This window comes from Ambystoma mexicanum, chromosome 6p, assembly GCF_040938575.1.
Source record: "Ambystoma mexicanum isolate Mex_15411 chromosome 6p, UKY_AmexF1_1, whole genome shotgun sequence".
NCBI classification, from domain to species: domain Eukaryota; kingdom Metazoa; phylum Chordata; class Amphibia; order Caudata; family Ambystomatidae; genus Ambystoma; species Ambystoma mexicanum.
In genome coordinates, this window is record NC_090935.1 from 1,442,437,723 (window position 1) to 1,442,456,107 (window position 18,385).

The 18,385-nt window shown below is 46.2% G+C and overlaps 1 protein-coding gene across 3 annotated transcripts in view; it reads right to left on the bottom strand.

Moving 5' to 3' along the window:
* The window catches only part of DCTN6 (dynactin subunit 6), a 428,454-nt gene that overhangs the window by 31,451 nt on the left and 378,618 nt on the right, over positions 1–18,385 (bottom strand). For all 3 annotated transcript variants that reach the window (XM_069626176.1, XM_069626175.1, XM_069626174.1), the window contains one exon: positions 6,529–6,671. In XM_069626176.1, the coding sequence (XP_069482277.1) occupies positions 6,529–6,671 (143 nt within the window). The remainder of the gene's footprint in view (positions 1–6,528; positions 6,672–18,385) is intronic.

Sequence of the window (18,385 nt, forward strand, 5' to 3'; positions counted from 1 at the left end):
AAGTTGCATTAAGAACAAAGTCATGCAGGCCCCTCTGGTCAAACATTTTGTGGATAAAAACCATGGTTTTGAATCTTTTTTATGGACTGTACTTCTAGTGGTTCAAAGTGCCAATCCAGCAACACTGAATAAAAAACTTCTAAAGAAAGAACAAGAACTCATTTTTAAAACCCGTAGTGATCTACGAGGGTTGAACGATTGCATTGAATGGCACAAAGTATGGTAATATCTATGTGGTATTTAGTATCAGCTTTGAAATTTATTATTTTACTGAGTGCTACATGAGCTTGCCTGAAAAATGCAGTAGTAACTGACCACTAGATGGCACTTGATGTATTTAGCCCGAGTCAACACTGAAAAGGGACTAGTACCTTTCCCTTGTTATGTAGATGGACACCTTCCGTCTCCACTGTCAAAAGAGAACTGTCTTTTCACTTCCGTGATTAACACTGAAAAAGGACTTGAAAATCTATGTACTAGTCACACATTGTAGTATTGCCAGACGAAATAGAGGAAGTTCGAGTAATCGTTTCAGCGTTCTACCCTCGCCGCTGTTCGGGAAAGCCCTGAGCAGCCACGAGACCCAGTAACAAGGCGGACTCAGGTAACGGATCTCTGTGAATGTATAGATCCGCTTGTTTCAGGACGTTTATGCCGTTTTTGGTCTGGGTTGTTGACCGCGAGTCCAACACGCAGTCTATTATTTTTTAAGTTTCACCGACACTGGCGTGGGATCCGATGAGGATGAATTGAGTTCCGGGCGAGTTCGTTTTTTCAAAAATCATTATTATTTGCTCATCTGTTGCAGCTCTCACCTTAAAAGGTATTCGCTCAAATTCTAAAATCTTACATGCTCGTCATACTATTTATTGTCCTGAGACGACTGATGTTATTAATGTTGTAGCCTTAAGTTTGTGGCCTTGATTAAAATTATAAGCGGTATAGACCGGTGTCTTTGGTGGAAAACACATTGGCCTTTTTGACAGACTGATACTTTCTCTAGTTTGTAAATGGATAAAAGACCAACTACATTAGATAACCATCTCACAATTTTAGTTTGGTTTATACATGGACCTTATGGTGACAATTAAAACATCCTTTTCTATGGTCGCCATTGTGTTTGGTCCACTGTTGATAGATGTAATTCGAATTTGATTGTGAATTGAACATTTCAGAACCCTGGGCCCTGCATACTGGTCTGATTCTTTGATACACATCCTTCCTAGATGAGATTATTCTCTAAATGGAATACTAATGTGGCAATCCGTTTACATATGAATTGAGTATCCAGACGTTGACCACTCCAAACAGAGTTAATGACAAATGCATTGACTCTTGTTTGATACAGATTGACACTGTTCTTATAGAAATAATTGTATACCTAAATTTGGGTACATATACTTGTCTCTCAACAGACCTTCTGTATAACACAGACTGGTTATGTTACCTGAATACGAGATTCTGAATGGCTTTTGGAAGTGAACCAATTGGAAATCCTCCTGATGAAAGTTCTACACTTATGGATAAGAACTGAAACATGTCGAGGCATTTTCCCAAGAATATTTGAAGACTTGGGTGTTTTCTGAAACAATTTCTATATACAAAATAGAGTTTACCCTTAGTGGTTGTATTGAGTTTACACAGGGGTATCCAAATCTGATCCATCTTGGTATTCAGAAAACTGTGATCATTATTGATTCAGTAGGTCCTTTTGTGTCATTTGCTTTTTCCATTAAGTTTTTGTAAATGTTTTTTAAATGTTGTGTTTTTAACATGTTTTATGATCGATTGAATAAAATGTATTTTTGATAAATTATGTGGGATGAGAAGAACTGTTGTTTGTAGAACTGACCCTGCTCCTTTTGTATATATATCCTTTTGTACCCTAGTCGACAGGGTGTAGTGTACACTCCCCCTGGAGTGGTAAGAGTGTACCTTTGGGGTTTCCCTCTTTATTTAGAATCACGTGTGTAGGTAGCCAGGAAGTGGACTAGGACTGTCTGGTCCCAATCCACACTACTGGTGCCCGGATGTCTGGTGTGCACAAGGACACAAGAGCAGTAGAGGTCCCAGATTGGACCGCTGCTGGTGTGCATGAGTGGGGCAGATCTCATTGGCAAGCTCGGCTCTTCAAGTATTCAGAAGAGCCGAGCAGACCCAAGGACTATACAGAACAATGCAGAAGAAGGTTGGCAAACTGAGCCGCTGTTCCCTCGGTAGAGCTCTGCTTTGCAATCAATCTCCAAAGACCTGTGAGGTTGCTTCAGTGGTGGGACCAATCACTCTCGACGTCTCCTGGTTGCTGTGCAAAAGAGCCTACTCGGAAGTGTTCCTGGGCCATCCAATGGACTGTCCAACTCGAACCTTGGCACCTGTGCAGGAGTATTGTTAGCAAAAAATGTTAGGCTTTTTAACATAGGTTCCTTTAACAGTAACAGAGTTAACTGCGAACATGTTCTTTTTAAAGAAGCCCTTAGCTTGCAAAAACATAGAATGTCCTTTTTAGGATTCAGCTGTTGACACATGCTCTCGAAGCAGGCACAGTGTGTTATATTAGCCTAAGAGCAGTGGCATGAAGTAAGGTTAAACCACGGGAGGAGTTACATTTTATCTCTGAGTCAATGGCCTGTTGTAATACAATATGAGTTGTAAATGTATGAAGATGTGCCTCTTGTCAATGGGGGTGGGGGTGAGACAATGAGACTTAGGTGGTAGTTTATAAACGCTGCAGCGGAATAAAGCTGTCTCTGAGCTGTAAACCAACTTTCTGTTCCGGTGTTTCATTTTGCCTTATTTTCTGAACACAGGAGGGAATACTAGACGTATTCTGCCACAATGTTGTCCTATCGAGTTTCACCTCAAGCTTTGGGGCAATCCTTGCCTGCACTGCAAAGTACCTTCTTGACAAATGTTGTCATCCCAGCTGCTTTGGGCCACGGGAGAGTAGCGTGTGTTGGGCCATGAGAGTTGTGTGCCCCTGCGTCACTGTGCGACAGTGACTGTCGCTGCTAGTGACTTTTCCGCCTTTCTTTAAGTGCCCCAAGTCCCGCTACATCAGTGTTTTCTTTGTCCTGCAACTGAGATGAGATACAGCTCCTGGTGTAAACCGCACCCGCATCTGCACCCACCTGCTGAATCAAGGGTGGGCAATCATACTCCAGGCGACCCCCTCTAGACCTGCCTTTGGACCTGGAGTGAGCTAAGGGCGGTGAGTACTGAAACCACTTACCACTGGCCCCTAGTTCATCCAGTGCCTTTTTACGCACAAAGGATCCCCTTGTGGTCCTTTCCTTGGCTAGGGCAGCCTCCACTTTCGAAAGTTGGGAATAGCTTTGTTCTCCGCAGCAGATCCTCCCCCGACTCGCAGAAACTCTTTTCCACACTTCAGAATTCTGTCTTTAACTTTGCCAGCTCCTTAGATGAACAAGTTACTTACCAACTGGTAATGTTCTTTCGACTGGATGTTCCTCCAACGTATTCCTCATCTTTGATAATCACGTCCAGCTTAGGAAAAGCAATACTCGGCAGAGGGTGCCATACGTCAATGCCGTTGAGTCGATGTCCATCAAAGGCCTCCATCGAGGATGACGTCATCGGGTGTACAAGTAGCAAGCGTGGCGCCCGTTGGCCTCAGTTCTGTTCTTTCCCTCCTGATCGTGTTGATTGTCAGTGTAGTCAGACAGTAGATTACCTTGCGAGAGGTGAAGTTGTAATAGCACAGGAAATTCTACAGAGGGGTAGGCTGGGCGGGCGATGAGGAATATGTTGGAGAAACATCCAGTCGAAAGAACGTTACCAGTTGGTAAGTAACTTGTTCGAATGGATTGGGTCCTCCAAGGTACTGCTCATCTTTGATAGACTCCTAAAGCAGTATACAGAATCCAGAGGAGGTAGTAGAATTTTTAGAATGTTGGCATTTATAACGCTGAGTAAAGTACGGCTTTACCAAAGGCAACGTCCTGAGAATGGGAAGCAGCTAAACTGTAATACTTTGTGAAAGTATGGATTAAAGACCAGGTTGCTGCATCACAAATTGATTTAATAGGAACGCCCCTTTGCAGGGCTGTCGAAGAGGCTATACCCCTGGTCGAATGGACTCTCAAGCCTTCTAGTGGGCCTTTGCCAGACAATCTGTAGCATTCTGAGATGCAAAGTATAATCCACCTTGATAAGGTTTGCTTTCAAACAGCTTGACCCAGTTTCCTTCCGGTATAATCAATGAAGAGTTGGTCATCCACTCTGGTTTAGAGAACCTAGAAATATAAAAGCTTAAAGCTCTTCTAGGGTCCAACCTATGGAACCTTTCCTCCTCTCACCCGGATGCAGCGGGGGATAGAACACCGGCAGAATGATTTTCTGACTTAGATGAAAATCAGACACGACTTAGGTAAGAAGGGGGCTTTAACCCTCAACACAACCCTGTCCTTGTGGAACACGGTATAGGGTGGCCTGGAAGAAAGTGCCTGCAACGCGCTCACTCTACGGGCAGATGTTAATGCGACCAATAAAATGGTCTTGAAGGTTCTCAATGGGCATGTGTGCAAAGGTTCAAATGGGGCACACATTAAAAACGTAAGAACCAGGTTAAGGTCCAAAACTGGGACTTGAAACGAAGAAGGTGGGAACACATTTGTGAGCCCTTTCAGGAATTGAGTTATCAAAGGAATTTTAAAATAGGAACACTATTCCAAAGAGCGCTTGAAGATGGAAAGCGCTGCTAGGTAACCCTTAATGGTCCCAACATTGAGACGCTTGTTAGTGATGCACATCAAAGAAACACACATATGTTGGTATTCAAATAGAGATTTATTATATTTATACAAAAATCACTTTAAAATACTTAGTACAATAAACCAAAAACACTTAGGAATACTTTAGAATACTTTTCACAGCCACTGCTTAGTTTGTAGTTCCTTGCGGTTACAATTGTTACAGAGTTTGAAAGTTCTATCGTATTATCGTAATAATGTGCAATTGTGAATCTTAGCAGCAATACGGTACGTACATTTACTCTGCATATGCATATAAGATAATTGTTGGGAAGGAAAATAGTTGGTTAGTGTAATACTAGCAAGGCTTAATGTTATAGAGACAGTTTCTTGGCACAGCAAGGCTTTTAAGGTCCAAAACGCAACCCTAGTTAAAGGCAGTTGGAGAGGGCTCAAAGTCTTTCTCTAAGATGCATGAGGATACAACCAACGTTGGAGACCCTGTTAAAGGACTCACTAAAGGGACTCAAGCGGAAGCTTGGGTCAGAAGTAAAAAGGGGGGGGTGTTCCCTGGACACCTCTACGTGCACTCAATGGAGCGATTTACTGAATTAAGGCAAGCAATACCTTTTCCCCCACAGTACCTTTGGTGAGAAGAAATGTTTGTGGCTAGATGCTCCTCGATGTTGCAGCTCTGGCCCCAACCTCCGGATTCCCTGGTCGGATGACGAAAGGCAGGAAAATGTATGGGATCTCTCAGCAGCAGTCTCGAGGGAGGACCTCTGGAACGATTTCAGCAACTTCTCTGGCCACTCTGTGGTTTTGGCGCCTTTTCTGCAGCACCAACAAAGGACTCGATCCACCTGGTCAATCTTCGATTCCTGTAGTCCAGCACTCTGCTGAGGAGACTTGGATGGGTCGCATTGTGTCGCTGGAGGATCACGTGGGGCTCAGCAAAAACCTGGACAAATTCGGACTTTCCATGAAGATGCACTTTCCTTATGATAAGCCTGACTGCTCTGCCACTCTACCAAGGTTTGAGTAATACAGACTGAGTTCGGGATCTACAAACCATTGCGATAGTTTTGTAAAGTCTACTAATAGTGGACTTGGGAAAAACTTCCCCAACAGCCTCCTTACATCAGACTTGCCTCAACACCTCTGCCATTAAAATACAGCGACAACCTACGTCAAATTCTGTCTGGCTGGACACATAACGAGTCTTTTGCACTAGCGCACTCTCGTAAGCTCCTTCAGCACACATGCACGTGCCTGGCCTCTTGGGTTGCTTACTAGAGGAGCCTAGCCAGCGCACCTAATTTGTAAACTTGGCCAAATGCTCACATGCATTCTAAGCCTTTTTCTGAGAATGTTCCCATACCTGGACGTTGGTCCCAGAGGGTGATCCCACCACAAGCGTGTTGAGGCCATACAAATGGGAAAAGGCTCTATATCAATATAAATTACTGCTACTACTGATAGCCAAAAATAAAAATGAACTGGACAGCAAAGATTAAACTTTAGGAGAATTTCTGAGAAAGTAGAAAGTAAAAGATAATCTTGCAGATCTACTTTATTAGATAGATTATGGGCAGAAAAGAATTGCAAAAAAATGCCAGGAGCATCCCCATGTTGGCACCATTGGAAAACAAGATTGTGGAGAAATATATGGTCTTTCATCAAAATTAAGAAATCTTTTAAATGTGGATGTATTGTACAATAACTACTAAACCCCATATCTGGCCTGCAAAGTTAGATAGCCGGATTTCGTGCTGGGTACACCAGCTCAGAGAAAAAACTAAAATTAGTATCCATTTACCTGTGGTCTTTCAGTCTGTACTCTTCGGAGACATTTTGCACCATAGATAACCGTATTCTCCGGGAGTACTTCACATGTGTTCACATTACAGCATGCTCCAATGATGCAGCCACTTGTCAAGATAACATTTCGACCCACAAAAGCTTTAATAAAAAAAAAAAAAGTTCTTATCCACAGGAAACAAATTATCACAGTCCCAAAAATATTATGTTAACAAAACGCACGAAATAAAAGAAAAGAGAAGCTGCATGCAAACATTGGGAAGGAGTAACCATGAATCTTTGCAAGTGCCAGACTGTCGCATATAAGGATTGTTCTTTTGTTTACAATGTGGCCTCCTGACTTCAATCAAAGTCTTTTCTACTCGTCTTCACAACCTTCTGTGCTTAACTATGGGAATCAGTGTCCTATGACTCCGTCCGAGCCTGGCGCTGAATGCTCGACCACATGAGACTGAGGTACTAGGATGGGGACATTCACACACAAGACAGTCAGTGCATGCTCTGAATGAAGCCTTTATCAATTCAATGTATTGGATGCAGTATTTTATAAGTCAAACATAATATAGTGCAGATATTAAAGGCACACAATGGAAATAGGTCACATTATTTCCCACAAATGACAATATATACACACACAAATCATTACATTACATTTAAAATATAAAACATCATATGCTTTAAAGTGCATGTAACAATGGATGGTTTGGTTATAAGGGTACAATTCATTCTAGGTTTACCATTACCATGAGGTAATGGAGGATGGCAAACACGTAAGGCTTTGGAGCACATTCAGCCCTTGGAGTTAAACAGGTCCAGCAGGAGGATGAGGGCAATACGTCTCTTTTGGGAATAGCGACACAGGGAAGGACTGGGTCTCTTCGAAGAGTATTATCAAAACGCATAGGACAGAAGATCCTTCAATGCCAGGGCAATTCCGGAGTTTTTGAAAATGTTTTGATCCCAGAATTTCAGGCAAGATGGCTGCACAGCTGCGTGAAGATCTGACATTATCTGAGGTAGTAGCAGCAATGGAAAATCTACCAGATGCCAGGGCGAGAAAGGATTCCAGGAGTTCGGCCCCATTTTCAAGATCATTTGGTACTTTATTGTATAAAATACAGAGGGTTATGGTCAGGGACGCGGAGCCTGAATCTTTTCAAAGGTCGATAATTCCAAACTAAACACAAAAGGTTGCTCAATGTAGTAATTACTGTACTCTTAGTCTACATTTCCCCTTTATCAATAATTGTGCCCCCCCCCCTCCCTAGGAACAGCATTGATCTAATTTTGTGAACCTTTTGACACAACATGCTAAGGCCACCCTGCATCTCTGCTATAGGTTACATGTTGAATGTGAAAATGTACAGGAGCATAGCAATAAAAGCATTATACACTTTATGCCGGACAGGTTCACTGCATCTGCATCCAGAAGCGTCCATTCACTCACTCAGGATGCTGGCTTAGAAAAGAAGCGCAGCCGCCTTCAAATAAAAACATTTCTGCTCTTGCTGGGTCATTTTCGCTTTATGGACACATGCATGATATGATAAGTCATTTATAACGCGCCTACAAGTGTTTCTAGGCACGGGAATACAAAGTTGAAACGCAACAATAACATTCGTCTGGAACTCCTCCAATGCAAATGTCCTAACTAGCAACGGGATTGTTTATACTTGGTCTTGGAGATTTCACATGTGATTAAACCATGTCACAAGAGAAACCTACTGAAAAATAAATTAGAATATAGTTTTATCATCGAAAGCAGCGCAGTTAGATGAAAAAGAATAATCACAACAAATTGGTTGTCATTAAAATGTATCAATTGAGATTGTTTTTGAAGAAAGTTGGATATTGGCCAAAACTTGGTCACTCCAAACCTGTCACCTGCATCAGAGATAAGCAATAAATAAATAAATAAAAAATAAAAAAAGTGTAGCAGAAAGGTGCTTCCCCTCAAAGTCTGCTTTACTTTTATATACATATGGAAAGCTGCTAAAAGTATCAAGCCATTATATTGCTAACAAAATCTAGATGCAGAGGCACTCGTGACAATCGCCATAAATCAAATTCAGCCAGAAGTGCCAAGAGGCAAAAAAGCCACTTTGCACCCATTTCACATAACAAGACAATAAATCTAATGACATATGGTCAACACCTCAACTCAGGTGGTGGTCAGCCGGCTGACTTCTGGGTCGAGGACTACTGTATGTACCCTTAGCCTTTCCTCTATAAACGCTCCTCCAGCTCTCTATGTAGGTAGTTTTCATCAGAGCCAATGTGTGGAAAAAGCAGACCGACATGTGGCACCGGGGCAGACAGCGGAGCAAAGCTCAAGTGATTTAGACCTAGACTTCCGGGTCGAGGACTAGATCAGCTACTGGGTTGTATATAATTTAAAAAAACGAAGGTGCCCTGCACCTTCGCGCCCCATTAGATTCACACTTTGCGGATAGGTGCAATCACTTGAGCTTTGCTCTGCTGACTCTATCCTGGTGCCACCTGTCAGGCCATTTTTCCACACATTGGTTCTGATGAAAGCTACCTACATAGAGAGCTGGAGGAGCGTTTATAGTGGAAAGGCTAAGGGTACAGTAGTCCCTATGGTTGATTACATCTAGCGACCCTTGCATCCTGTCCTGTTCGCTTCTTCCTTGTGGGCAATTTCAAAGCATTAACTCGCCCATCAAACAGATTATCAAGACAGCTTCTCCAAAAACAGAATTTGCTTATGAACTCATACCCTCACGGTAATGTTAGCAAAATGTGGGTGATGTAACCCATGTAGCCACCTTGCTGTTGGTGTCCAACGAGACCAAAAAGACACAGGTGTAGCCTTTCGCTTTACCTTCAAGTGCATGAAGCAAGGTGGGCACAGGAGAATGCTTCTGTATTTTGTAATATTTATGAATAGAAGCAACCGTTCCATGTGGCGGCAGATGCCTTTAAAGCAGGATTGCCAGAAGAACCAACGAAAGTCACAAAAAGAGTGCCCAATTTCAAATTGTCCTGGTTACTGACAAAAAAAACTTGAAGGCCGCCTCACAACCAAATAGCGCAAGGCTCTATCTGTACCTGACCATTGTATCGGAAAAGGGTGATAGAACAATCTGCCGGTTGGTATGAAAAACTACTATGACCTTCAGCAAAAAGGTAAGGTGATCCCTACATAATCCCTTAGGCATAAGATGATCCCCATTTTTCTCTATAAAAGACAGTGCATGCCTCCGATGCCAAGGCTTGCATTTAATTAACCCTCTTAGCGGATGTCAGAGGCGTTGCTAGAGGGGGGCTGACGAGGCTATAGCCCCGGGTCTTTTCATTGTAGCCCTGGATAGAAACTCAGGGGCTACAACTAAAAGGCAAGCTAGCCCAGAGTCCCGACAATCCCGACATTTGCAGAGCCCCAGATTCTTTCCAGATCTAACAACACCCCTGGCGGAAGTCAAAGTAACCAGCAAAGCAGTATCAAGTGACTGTGTGAAGCATTCAGCTTGCCAGACAGGTGGATGGCCCGGGTGGGACACACTTTGTAGATGACGTGTTCCGAAATTTCTATGGCAAGGAGGCAGAGAGCAGGACATCCGGTCCCCCTTCTTGTGGACTTAAAATATTGAAAAGGTGCAGTCCATGCAGAACAGCAAAACCTTGCCCGAACCAGACGGACAAACCAATTCCAAGCCTCAAAAATAGCTAGTACAAAGAAATGTAGGTGGGAAATGTAGGTTATGTTGCAAGGCATTTCTACTGCTCCAAATCACCACGGTAGTGCTCAGAGTTGCTATGCTTGTCTGGAAACTGGCATACTCTGTCCCCAACAGTGGTTATCCAGACCTTAGTCTTCAGAAGAAAAGGAGTAGGAAAACATGAGGAAAGGAAAGAAATTATTGGAAGGGGAAAGCAATATTTTGCGATAATGCATGTAGATCCATTGAGGTGACCCATCGATCAGGATTGCAGAAAAGAGTAAAGTCTAACATGTTTGGCATCCAATGGACTGTATGTGAGTCAGCTTCTGAAGAGCAACAGATAGTTAACACAATGTGTCGTGTCGTGCTGCGTGATGGGGCTCAAAATGTGATCCAGGCACCCATTTGATTTAGGGTTGGCTTTTTGACACAGGATTGAGTTTACATTTAAATTGCGGAAGAGTAATTCAGGAATTTCCAAGCCCATGGCCAGGTGTGGCCCAGTCAAGAAGAGACTGTGAAAGGTGAATGTAGTCATAAAGGAGCGATTGACACATTTCAGCATATGTTGCAAGCCTGGTACTCAAATGTGAGATGCAAAGGTGATTATTGTTCCTACCCGGAGGAATCCGCTCAGTCTGGCAAAAAGGTCAATGCTGGATCCTAATGGCAAATGGTTTCCCCTCACTCCAACTAAGGACTTATGGAAAGTGAAGAAGTTGCTCGTACCTACCTGACTGCATTGAGACTGGAGAGAATAGTTTAAATGTAAATATCTGATTCTATGGCAAGACTGGAGGCGCGCATTATGCTTCAACTTCAATTTATTACTTCTCAGCAGTTTCAACAAAACACAAGAAACACTGAAAAGTATCTTGCTCAAACTTTTCTTTTCTTGAAACTACAAATCTCAAGAGTTCTCTATTTTCCCATCCAACACAGCCTGGCTATGACACTTCCTGGGCTGCTCCTCTTCTTTTACTGCTCTTCAGCAGATGAACACATTACTTACCAACTGTAACGTACTTTCGGCTGGATGTTCCTCCCACATATTCCTCATCTATGATAAATACATTTCCAGCTTGCTGAGTTTGGAATTTATTTTTCAGTAGAGGGTGCTGAGCGTGACGTTCCTCGAGTCGGTGTCCCTCTAATAAGGGCTCTGTATTGGCGCCGACGTCACTTACCAGGTTACTCACCGTAGTGACCACCTTACTCCTAGTCCATAGTCCCCCTTCCTCCATACTTATGGGACATTCCTCCGTCCAGTGGGATGGGACGGAGCACTTTGTCAAAACCATCACATTTTTCAAAAATGTGTCCTTCCTCTCTTTTTAAACTGGATACCGCACGCAGCCCTAACCCCGCCCTTCTTAACTCCGCCCAGCGCATCGCCCATCAGTCCTTTTCCATTGCCAGGTCAGAGACCTTTAAGCAATAATAGAGGAACCTTATTAGAGGGGACGGCGGGCGGGCGTATGGAGGAAAGGAGACTATGGACTAGGAGTAAGGTGGTCACTACGGTGAGTAACCTGGTAATACTCCTACGTCCCGTCCCCTTTCCTCCATACTTATGGGAGATTCCCAAGCACTCCTCACAGGAACTACGAGTGGATGGAAACCCCCTCACTGAAAAAGGTTTTTCAGCACAGCCTGCCCAAACTGAGAATCAGATCTGGAGCTCAAGTCCAAGCAGTAATGTTTACAAAAAGCCGATGGGGAGGCCCAAGTAGCCGCTTTCGCAATGGTCTCGCAGGGGACATACTTTTGAAAGGCAACAACAGCTGCCTTGCCCCGAGCCAGAGGAGCATGAATCCCTTTAGGAGGCTGTAGACCTTGGACAGTGTAAAACTCCGTAATACAGGCAGCAATCCATCTGGCGATGGAAGCTTTGGAGGCCTGCTTGCCCCGCGGGTTACCAAAGGTTACCAAAAGTTGAGAGGAACTCCCAAGTTCAGAACTTCTGTCTAGATAGAACTTAAGAGCTCTTCTAACATCCAGGCAATGCAAAACCTGCTCCGCTTCCGAAGCCGGGTTTGGAAAGAAGACAGGCAGCGTGATTGACTGATTTAGATGGAAATCAGAAACACCTTTGTCCTAAGGACAGTCTTATCCTTGTGGAAAACCAAGAAGGGATGCTCCAACGATAAAGCTTGGAGCTCACTCACCCGCCTTGCCGAGGTCACAGCGACCAAGAAAGCCACCTTCCATGAAAGGATTAAGATCTAGCATAGCCATTGGTTCAAAAGGCTTATGGCACAAGGCCGTAAGAACCACGTTCAGATCCCACGTCGGATGCGGTTTGCGAACAGGAGGAAAAAGATGCATAAAACCCGCAAAGTGCTGTTTAATCACTGGGTTCGTCAGTGAGAAAGAACACTGGTCCGTGGATAGGTAGGCGGCCACAGCCAAAAGATAAGTCATGCATGACAGAACATGAATGCCCGACTCTGCAAGATGAGAGACGAAGGACAACACCGTGTCAATCCTAGCCACCCTAGGGTCCAGCCGTTTGGCTAAGCACCAGTGACAGAACCAAAGCCACTTGCTCTTATACTGTAGACAGGTTGAGATGTCCTAGAGATCTGAACTCAGGCACCATGCCACCAAGCTGAACGATTGTGAGGAGGGGTGCCACAGCTGTCGATCTCTGGTGAAGCAGATCGGGAACTAGCGGAAGCCTAATTGGTGCACACACCGACAGATGTTGAAGCTCTGAAAACCAGAACCTGGCCGGCCACCACAGAGCTATGAGCAGAAGATAGCAATTAACTGTGTTCTTCAGCTTGCAAATCATCCGATGATTTAGAGGCAGAGGCGGGAAAGCATGGGCCCTCATGTTGTGCCATGGAATCTCGAGAGCATCTCCCAGAGAGGAGGCTCCCAGCCCGTTTCTGGAGGCATACAGAGGAAGTTTGTTTGCCGATGTCGATTGCGGAGTGCCCCAACACAGGAATATCTGCAGGAGGACCTTTGTTTTCAATTCCCACTCGTAGCTGACCATTGTTTGACGGATGAAGGCCTCTGCCGTGATGTTCAGCTGGCCCGGGATCTGCACTGCCACCAGCCAGACACCATGCTGAACCGCCCATTACCAAACTTGAATGGCCAGATCCACAAGAGGAGGAGACTTGGTGCCCCCCTGCTTGTTGATGTGAAAGATGGACACCACATTGTCCGTGCGGACACAAACCACTTTGTTGGCAATGACGGGCCTGAAGGCCTCGAGTGCCAGAAAAATCACCAGAAGCTCCGGTTGACTTATATGAAGGAACTCGTCTTGTGGCGATCGGAGGTCAGAGACCTAAAGAAGATCCAATGTTGCACCCCACCCCAAAAGGGAGGAGTCCGTTGTGATCGTCACCATCGGAGTGGGGTCCTGGAAACCCACCCCCACCGATAAGTTGCTGAGAGACGACCACAACACCAGGTCTGCTCTCATGAAAGCCGGAAGCGATATTATCTTGGAGTCCGGATCCACAGCCTGACGCCAAGAACTCCGAAGAGCCATCTGCGTCCGCCTCATCTTGAGTCGAGCAAGGGGAAGAGCCTATACACATGAGGCCACGATCCCCAGAAGCCTCTGGAACCACCAGGCCCACATGCTCTCCGACTGCGCAAACATCTGACACGTGGCCAACAGATCCGCCATTCTGTCTACGGTCAGGTAACCTCTGCAGTCGATCGTGTTCCAACGAAAACCCAGGAAAGTCAGGTCCTGAGAGACCATCACGGAAGATTTCCGCCAGTTCCCTGACAGCCCAAGGCAAAACGGGAGCTGGAGGAGAGACTGAAGTTTGCTTGAGGCTTTCAATGGACAAGGACTGCGCAGCAGCCAATCGTCCAAATACAGACACATGTACACCCTGTAGCTAAGATAACCAACATCATCTTCGTAAAGACACGCCGAGCTGAGGCCAAAAGGGAGCACTCAGAAATGCAAGTGCTCCTCCCCCACAGAAAACGTAGGTATCTCCAGATCAGGATATGCATATACGCATCCTGGAGGTCCACCACGCTGAGCCAATCGCCCTTCTGTAAAGAGGACTTTATCTGACCAGGCGTGATCATCTTGAATTTCTCTTGGGGTAGAGAAAGATTGAACTGTGAAATGTCTAGGGTGGTGCGCAGGCCAGCCTGGTTGGGTTAGGGCACCGTAAACAGTCGGGAATAGAAGCCCTCCCCTCGCTCCCCTAGAGGAACGGGTTCCACTGCCCTGAGATCCAGCAACTTCTGAATCTCGGCTCTGAGGGAGGGCGATCCCTGACTGCTGAAAGGAAGGATTGAAGGGTGGGGTAGAGGGATGGGATAAGCAGAAGCCCGCCCGAGCGACTGACGAGACCCACCGGTCCTCGGTGCTGGTCTGCCACGCCTCCCAACGAGACGCAATGGGTCCTCCCACCGGGGTCTCATGCGAGCGCAGAAAACCCTCATTTTGCTGGTTTGTCGGTGGCAGCACCACCTGAACCTGAGGAGGAGGCTGAGGAGCGGGAGAAAAACTGACTCGCTGTTGCCTTCGGCGGGAGTTTCCCGGAGGAATGTCAACCCTGAGGGATTTCAGATCTAAAAAACCCATGAAACCAGAGGTAGGCCGAGGGTTTGACAACGACCACTGTGTCCTGAAAGGAGGTTTAATCAGGACAGACAAGGACTTGGCGGTCTGAGTGCTGTCCTTAATTTTGGTCAGCTCCACGTCTGTTGAGGAGTGCACCTCCTTAGAGAACTTGGTGGCATGCAACCAAGCTTCACAAGAGCTATCCACACCAAGCATAAGGCCTCGTGCTGAGGTGTTGACATGGTGTGCCGCAGCCTCCAGGAGATCCTGCGCCAAGACTCTGGCATCTGACAACCGCGCTTTGAAATCTTCCAACTTTTCAGCGTGAATAAACTCCGACAGACCTTTCCACATTTTCATATTCACCCCCGCTAAAACTAGTTCTGCATTGGCTTGACGCAGCTGCAGAGCTGAGTTAGCGAAAATCTTCCTCCCAAGGGAATCAAGAAGCTTATCTTCCTTGGCCAGAACCTGTGTAGCCGTCGAAGAGGAGGATGATGTAGGTCTGGATTGCAAAGTGACTGCCGCCATTACCGTGGAGGAGGGGGGCGGACACAACGCCAAAGCCACTTCTTCTGAAGAATGGAGCCTGTAGCGTGTGTCAATTTTCTTGTTGATAAACAGTCCAGAGTGTGGCTTCTCCCAAACTTTACGGACCTCGGCCAAAACGTCCTTCTGAAAGAACAAGCCAGTACGCTCCGAAGGAGAGAAGGTGAATGCCCCCGAAAGCACGCCCACCTGTGGAGCGGGTGCCTCAGGTACCGGAACATCTAACAGACACGAAAAGCTCTAACAGAGCGGGGCTGGTCTTCGTTGTCCTGATCTCCCTGTAGATCATCCGACAGGCCTGGATCAGGTTGAGTCACATCAGGCACCACAACAGCCTTGTCCACTGGGGACAACGGAGGCGGGGGTGGAAGAGTAGGGGGAGGCCCAGCCAGTAAAGGCGGTGGAGGCACAGGAACCGCAGCCGGCATATCTCACTGAACAAGCCTCAAAAGTACTTCTTCATGGGGTCGGAATGCATCAGTTTTTGAAACTTTCCGAAAAAGGCGTCCTCCACCGATGACTTAGGCGTGACAGGAGGAGGCCTCATGAGGGGAGTAATTCCAGGGGCGTAAGAGGGTTGCCAAGAGGGCCCTTCCCCACTGTTGTCTACATAAATCAAGGGCGCTGATGCTGCCGGCAGCAAGACATTGTGCGGTAGAGGCATCCGAGCATTCCAGTCATAAACTGGACGAAACGGATGTGCACAAGGAAACTGATGTTCACCTGAAAAGTACCCCCTACACCTAGGGCCGATGGCGTAGTTCTAAGGGTTGTATCCAAAATGGCTGCTGTGGTCTTGGAGGGAACGGTCGACATTTTGTCGGCACCTGAGGAGAACTGCGACACCTGTGGAAGTGAAGCAGGGGTCCCCACTGGTGGATCAGGGGTCTTCATTTTAGCCTTAACAGAAGGAACCTCGGCCGAGCCGGTACTGTGTGGCCTAGAATGTTTCTATGACATCGTAACAGCCAAACTAGCCTTCAAAGGAAGGACCTCAGCACTGCCGTTAACGGAGGGATTACGGTCTAAGACCTCACTCCGTGCCCCTCAACAGAACTGGGGTCTCTGCAAGAGCGGGAACGATGAGGAACACACCTCACCTGCAAGACCTTAACCAGTCTCTCAGAACTGTTGGTCACCTTAGCCTCTAAATGACGGGCCTCGGACCCCAGTCTGGTGAAAACCCCTTCACGAGGGGCCTCGAACTATCGTTCGGTGTCAACAACCTCGACTGAGGTCTCGGGGCGTACCCCGGTGATTTTACGGGAAGCTCCAAGTAAGGAGACCGCGAAGCAAGCTCCGGTACCCGATGCCTCAGTCGAACTGGGCCCCAAACAGCCCCCACAGGAGGGGCATCGGAATGTAATCCAGTATCAATAGGCCCCTTATGGATGCCCTCAGAGAAAACTCCAGTAGAATTTTTAGGCTTGGAAGGCACCTCAGGACTAGCCCCGGTAATAGAGCTGTTGATGCTCCTACCGGACCGGGAAGAACCCGGGAAGGAGTCCCCCGGCCAGGGTGCCCTAAAAAGTAAAGAACTCACCGGGTGTTTTTTTTTCGTCATTGAAAGTTTGAAAGTGTGCCAGGGGAGTACGTTGAAACGCCTCCTCCCACCGCTCCAAACGACGTTGAAGCGCCCGGACCGAAAGGGAGTCGCAATAAAAGCATGAGTCCCACCGGTGGTCCAGACCCAAACACTAAGCACAGAGGATGGGGATCCGCCCTAGCGAAGCATCGCGGACAAGAGCAACAATTAGGAAAGTCTAGCTGAAACGGCATAGACGGACTACCACGCGACCGCTAAACCAGAGCAAGAGAGGGGGAACTAGAAGGAAAAAATCTTCCGAAGATGCAAGTGCATCCAGTCCCGAGCAAGCAGAGAAAAGGACTGATGGGCGATGCGCTGGGTGGAGCCAAGAAGGGCAGGGTTATGGCCGCGTGCGGTACCCCACGTAAAAAGAGAGGAAGGACACATTTTTGAAAAATGTGATGCTTTTTAAAAAGTGCTCTGGTCCCGTCCCACAGGACGGAGGAATGTCACATAAGTATGGAGGAAAGGGGACGGGGCGTAGGAGTTGATAGGTATAAATAGTCTTGCGCAGCGTCCGTTGCTCAGTTCCGTTTTGAAGTGCTGTGTTTGTCCGGGATGAGATGGCTAGTCCCCTTGAAGGAGCATAGGCTGCTATTACAAGGGAAGTTTTATTGCGGGGAAGGATGGGAAGGGCAATAAGGAATACATGGGAGGAACATCCAGTCGAAAGAATGTTACAGTTGGTAAGTAACTTGTTCTTCAAATGGATTGTGTCCTCCAACGTATTCCTTATCTTTGATAAGACTCCCAAAGCAGTAATGGAAAATTGAGGTGGGAGTAAAATGTGGTCTAAGTGTGCACAGACTGCAATACAGCTTTCCCAAATTTAGTCTCCTGGCTAGTGGAGGAATCTAGACTGTAAAATTTGGTAAAGGTATGTGCAGATGACCATGTGGCAGCCGCACAGATGTCTTTTATTGGAACTCCTCTCTCTAGAGCTGACGAGGCTGCGATACCCGTGGTTGAATGAGCCCTGAGGTGTTGAGGAGGGTCTCTTCCTGCCAATTTACGATAGTTAGAATTATCCATCTTGTGATTGTCTGTTTGGTGATGGCTAGACCTAGTTTATGTCCTGCATACCCCCACAAACAACTTGTCTGCTTGCCTAATTCTTGCAAATCTGCTGATGTAAAAACTCAAAGCAAGGTTTGGATCCAGCCTGTGCAATCTCTCTTCCTCTTTCCCTGGATGAGGAGGAGGGTAAAATGAAGGCAAGTTTATTTTTTGAGCAATATGGTATTCGGAGACCACCCCTTTGGGAGGAAATTAGGCTTCACTTGAAGAAATACTTTATCCTTGTGGAATTTAGTATGTGGAGGTTTGCAAGATAAAGCTTGTAGCTCGCTCATTCTTCTGCCAGAAGTTATAGCCACTCGGAAAACAGTTTTGAGAGTGAAACCTTAATGGACTGGACTGGAGAGGCTCAAAGGGAGTGGCCATTAGAAATTTTAAAACTAGATTTAAATCCCATAGG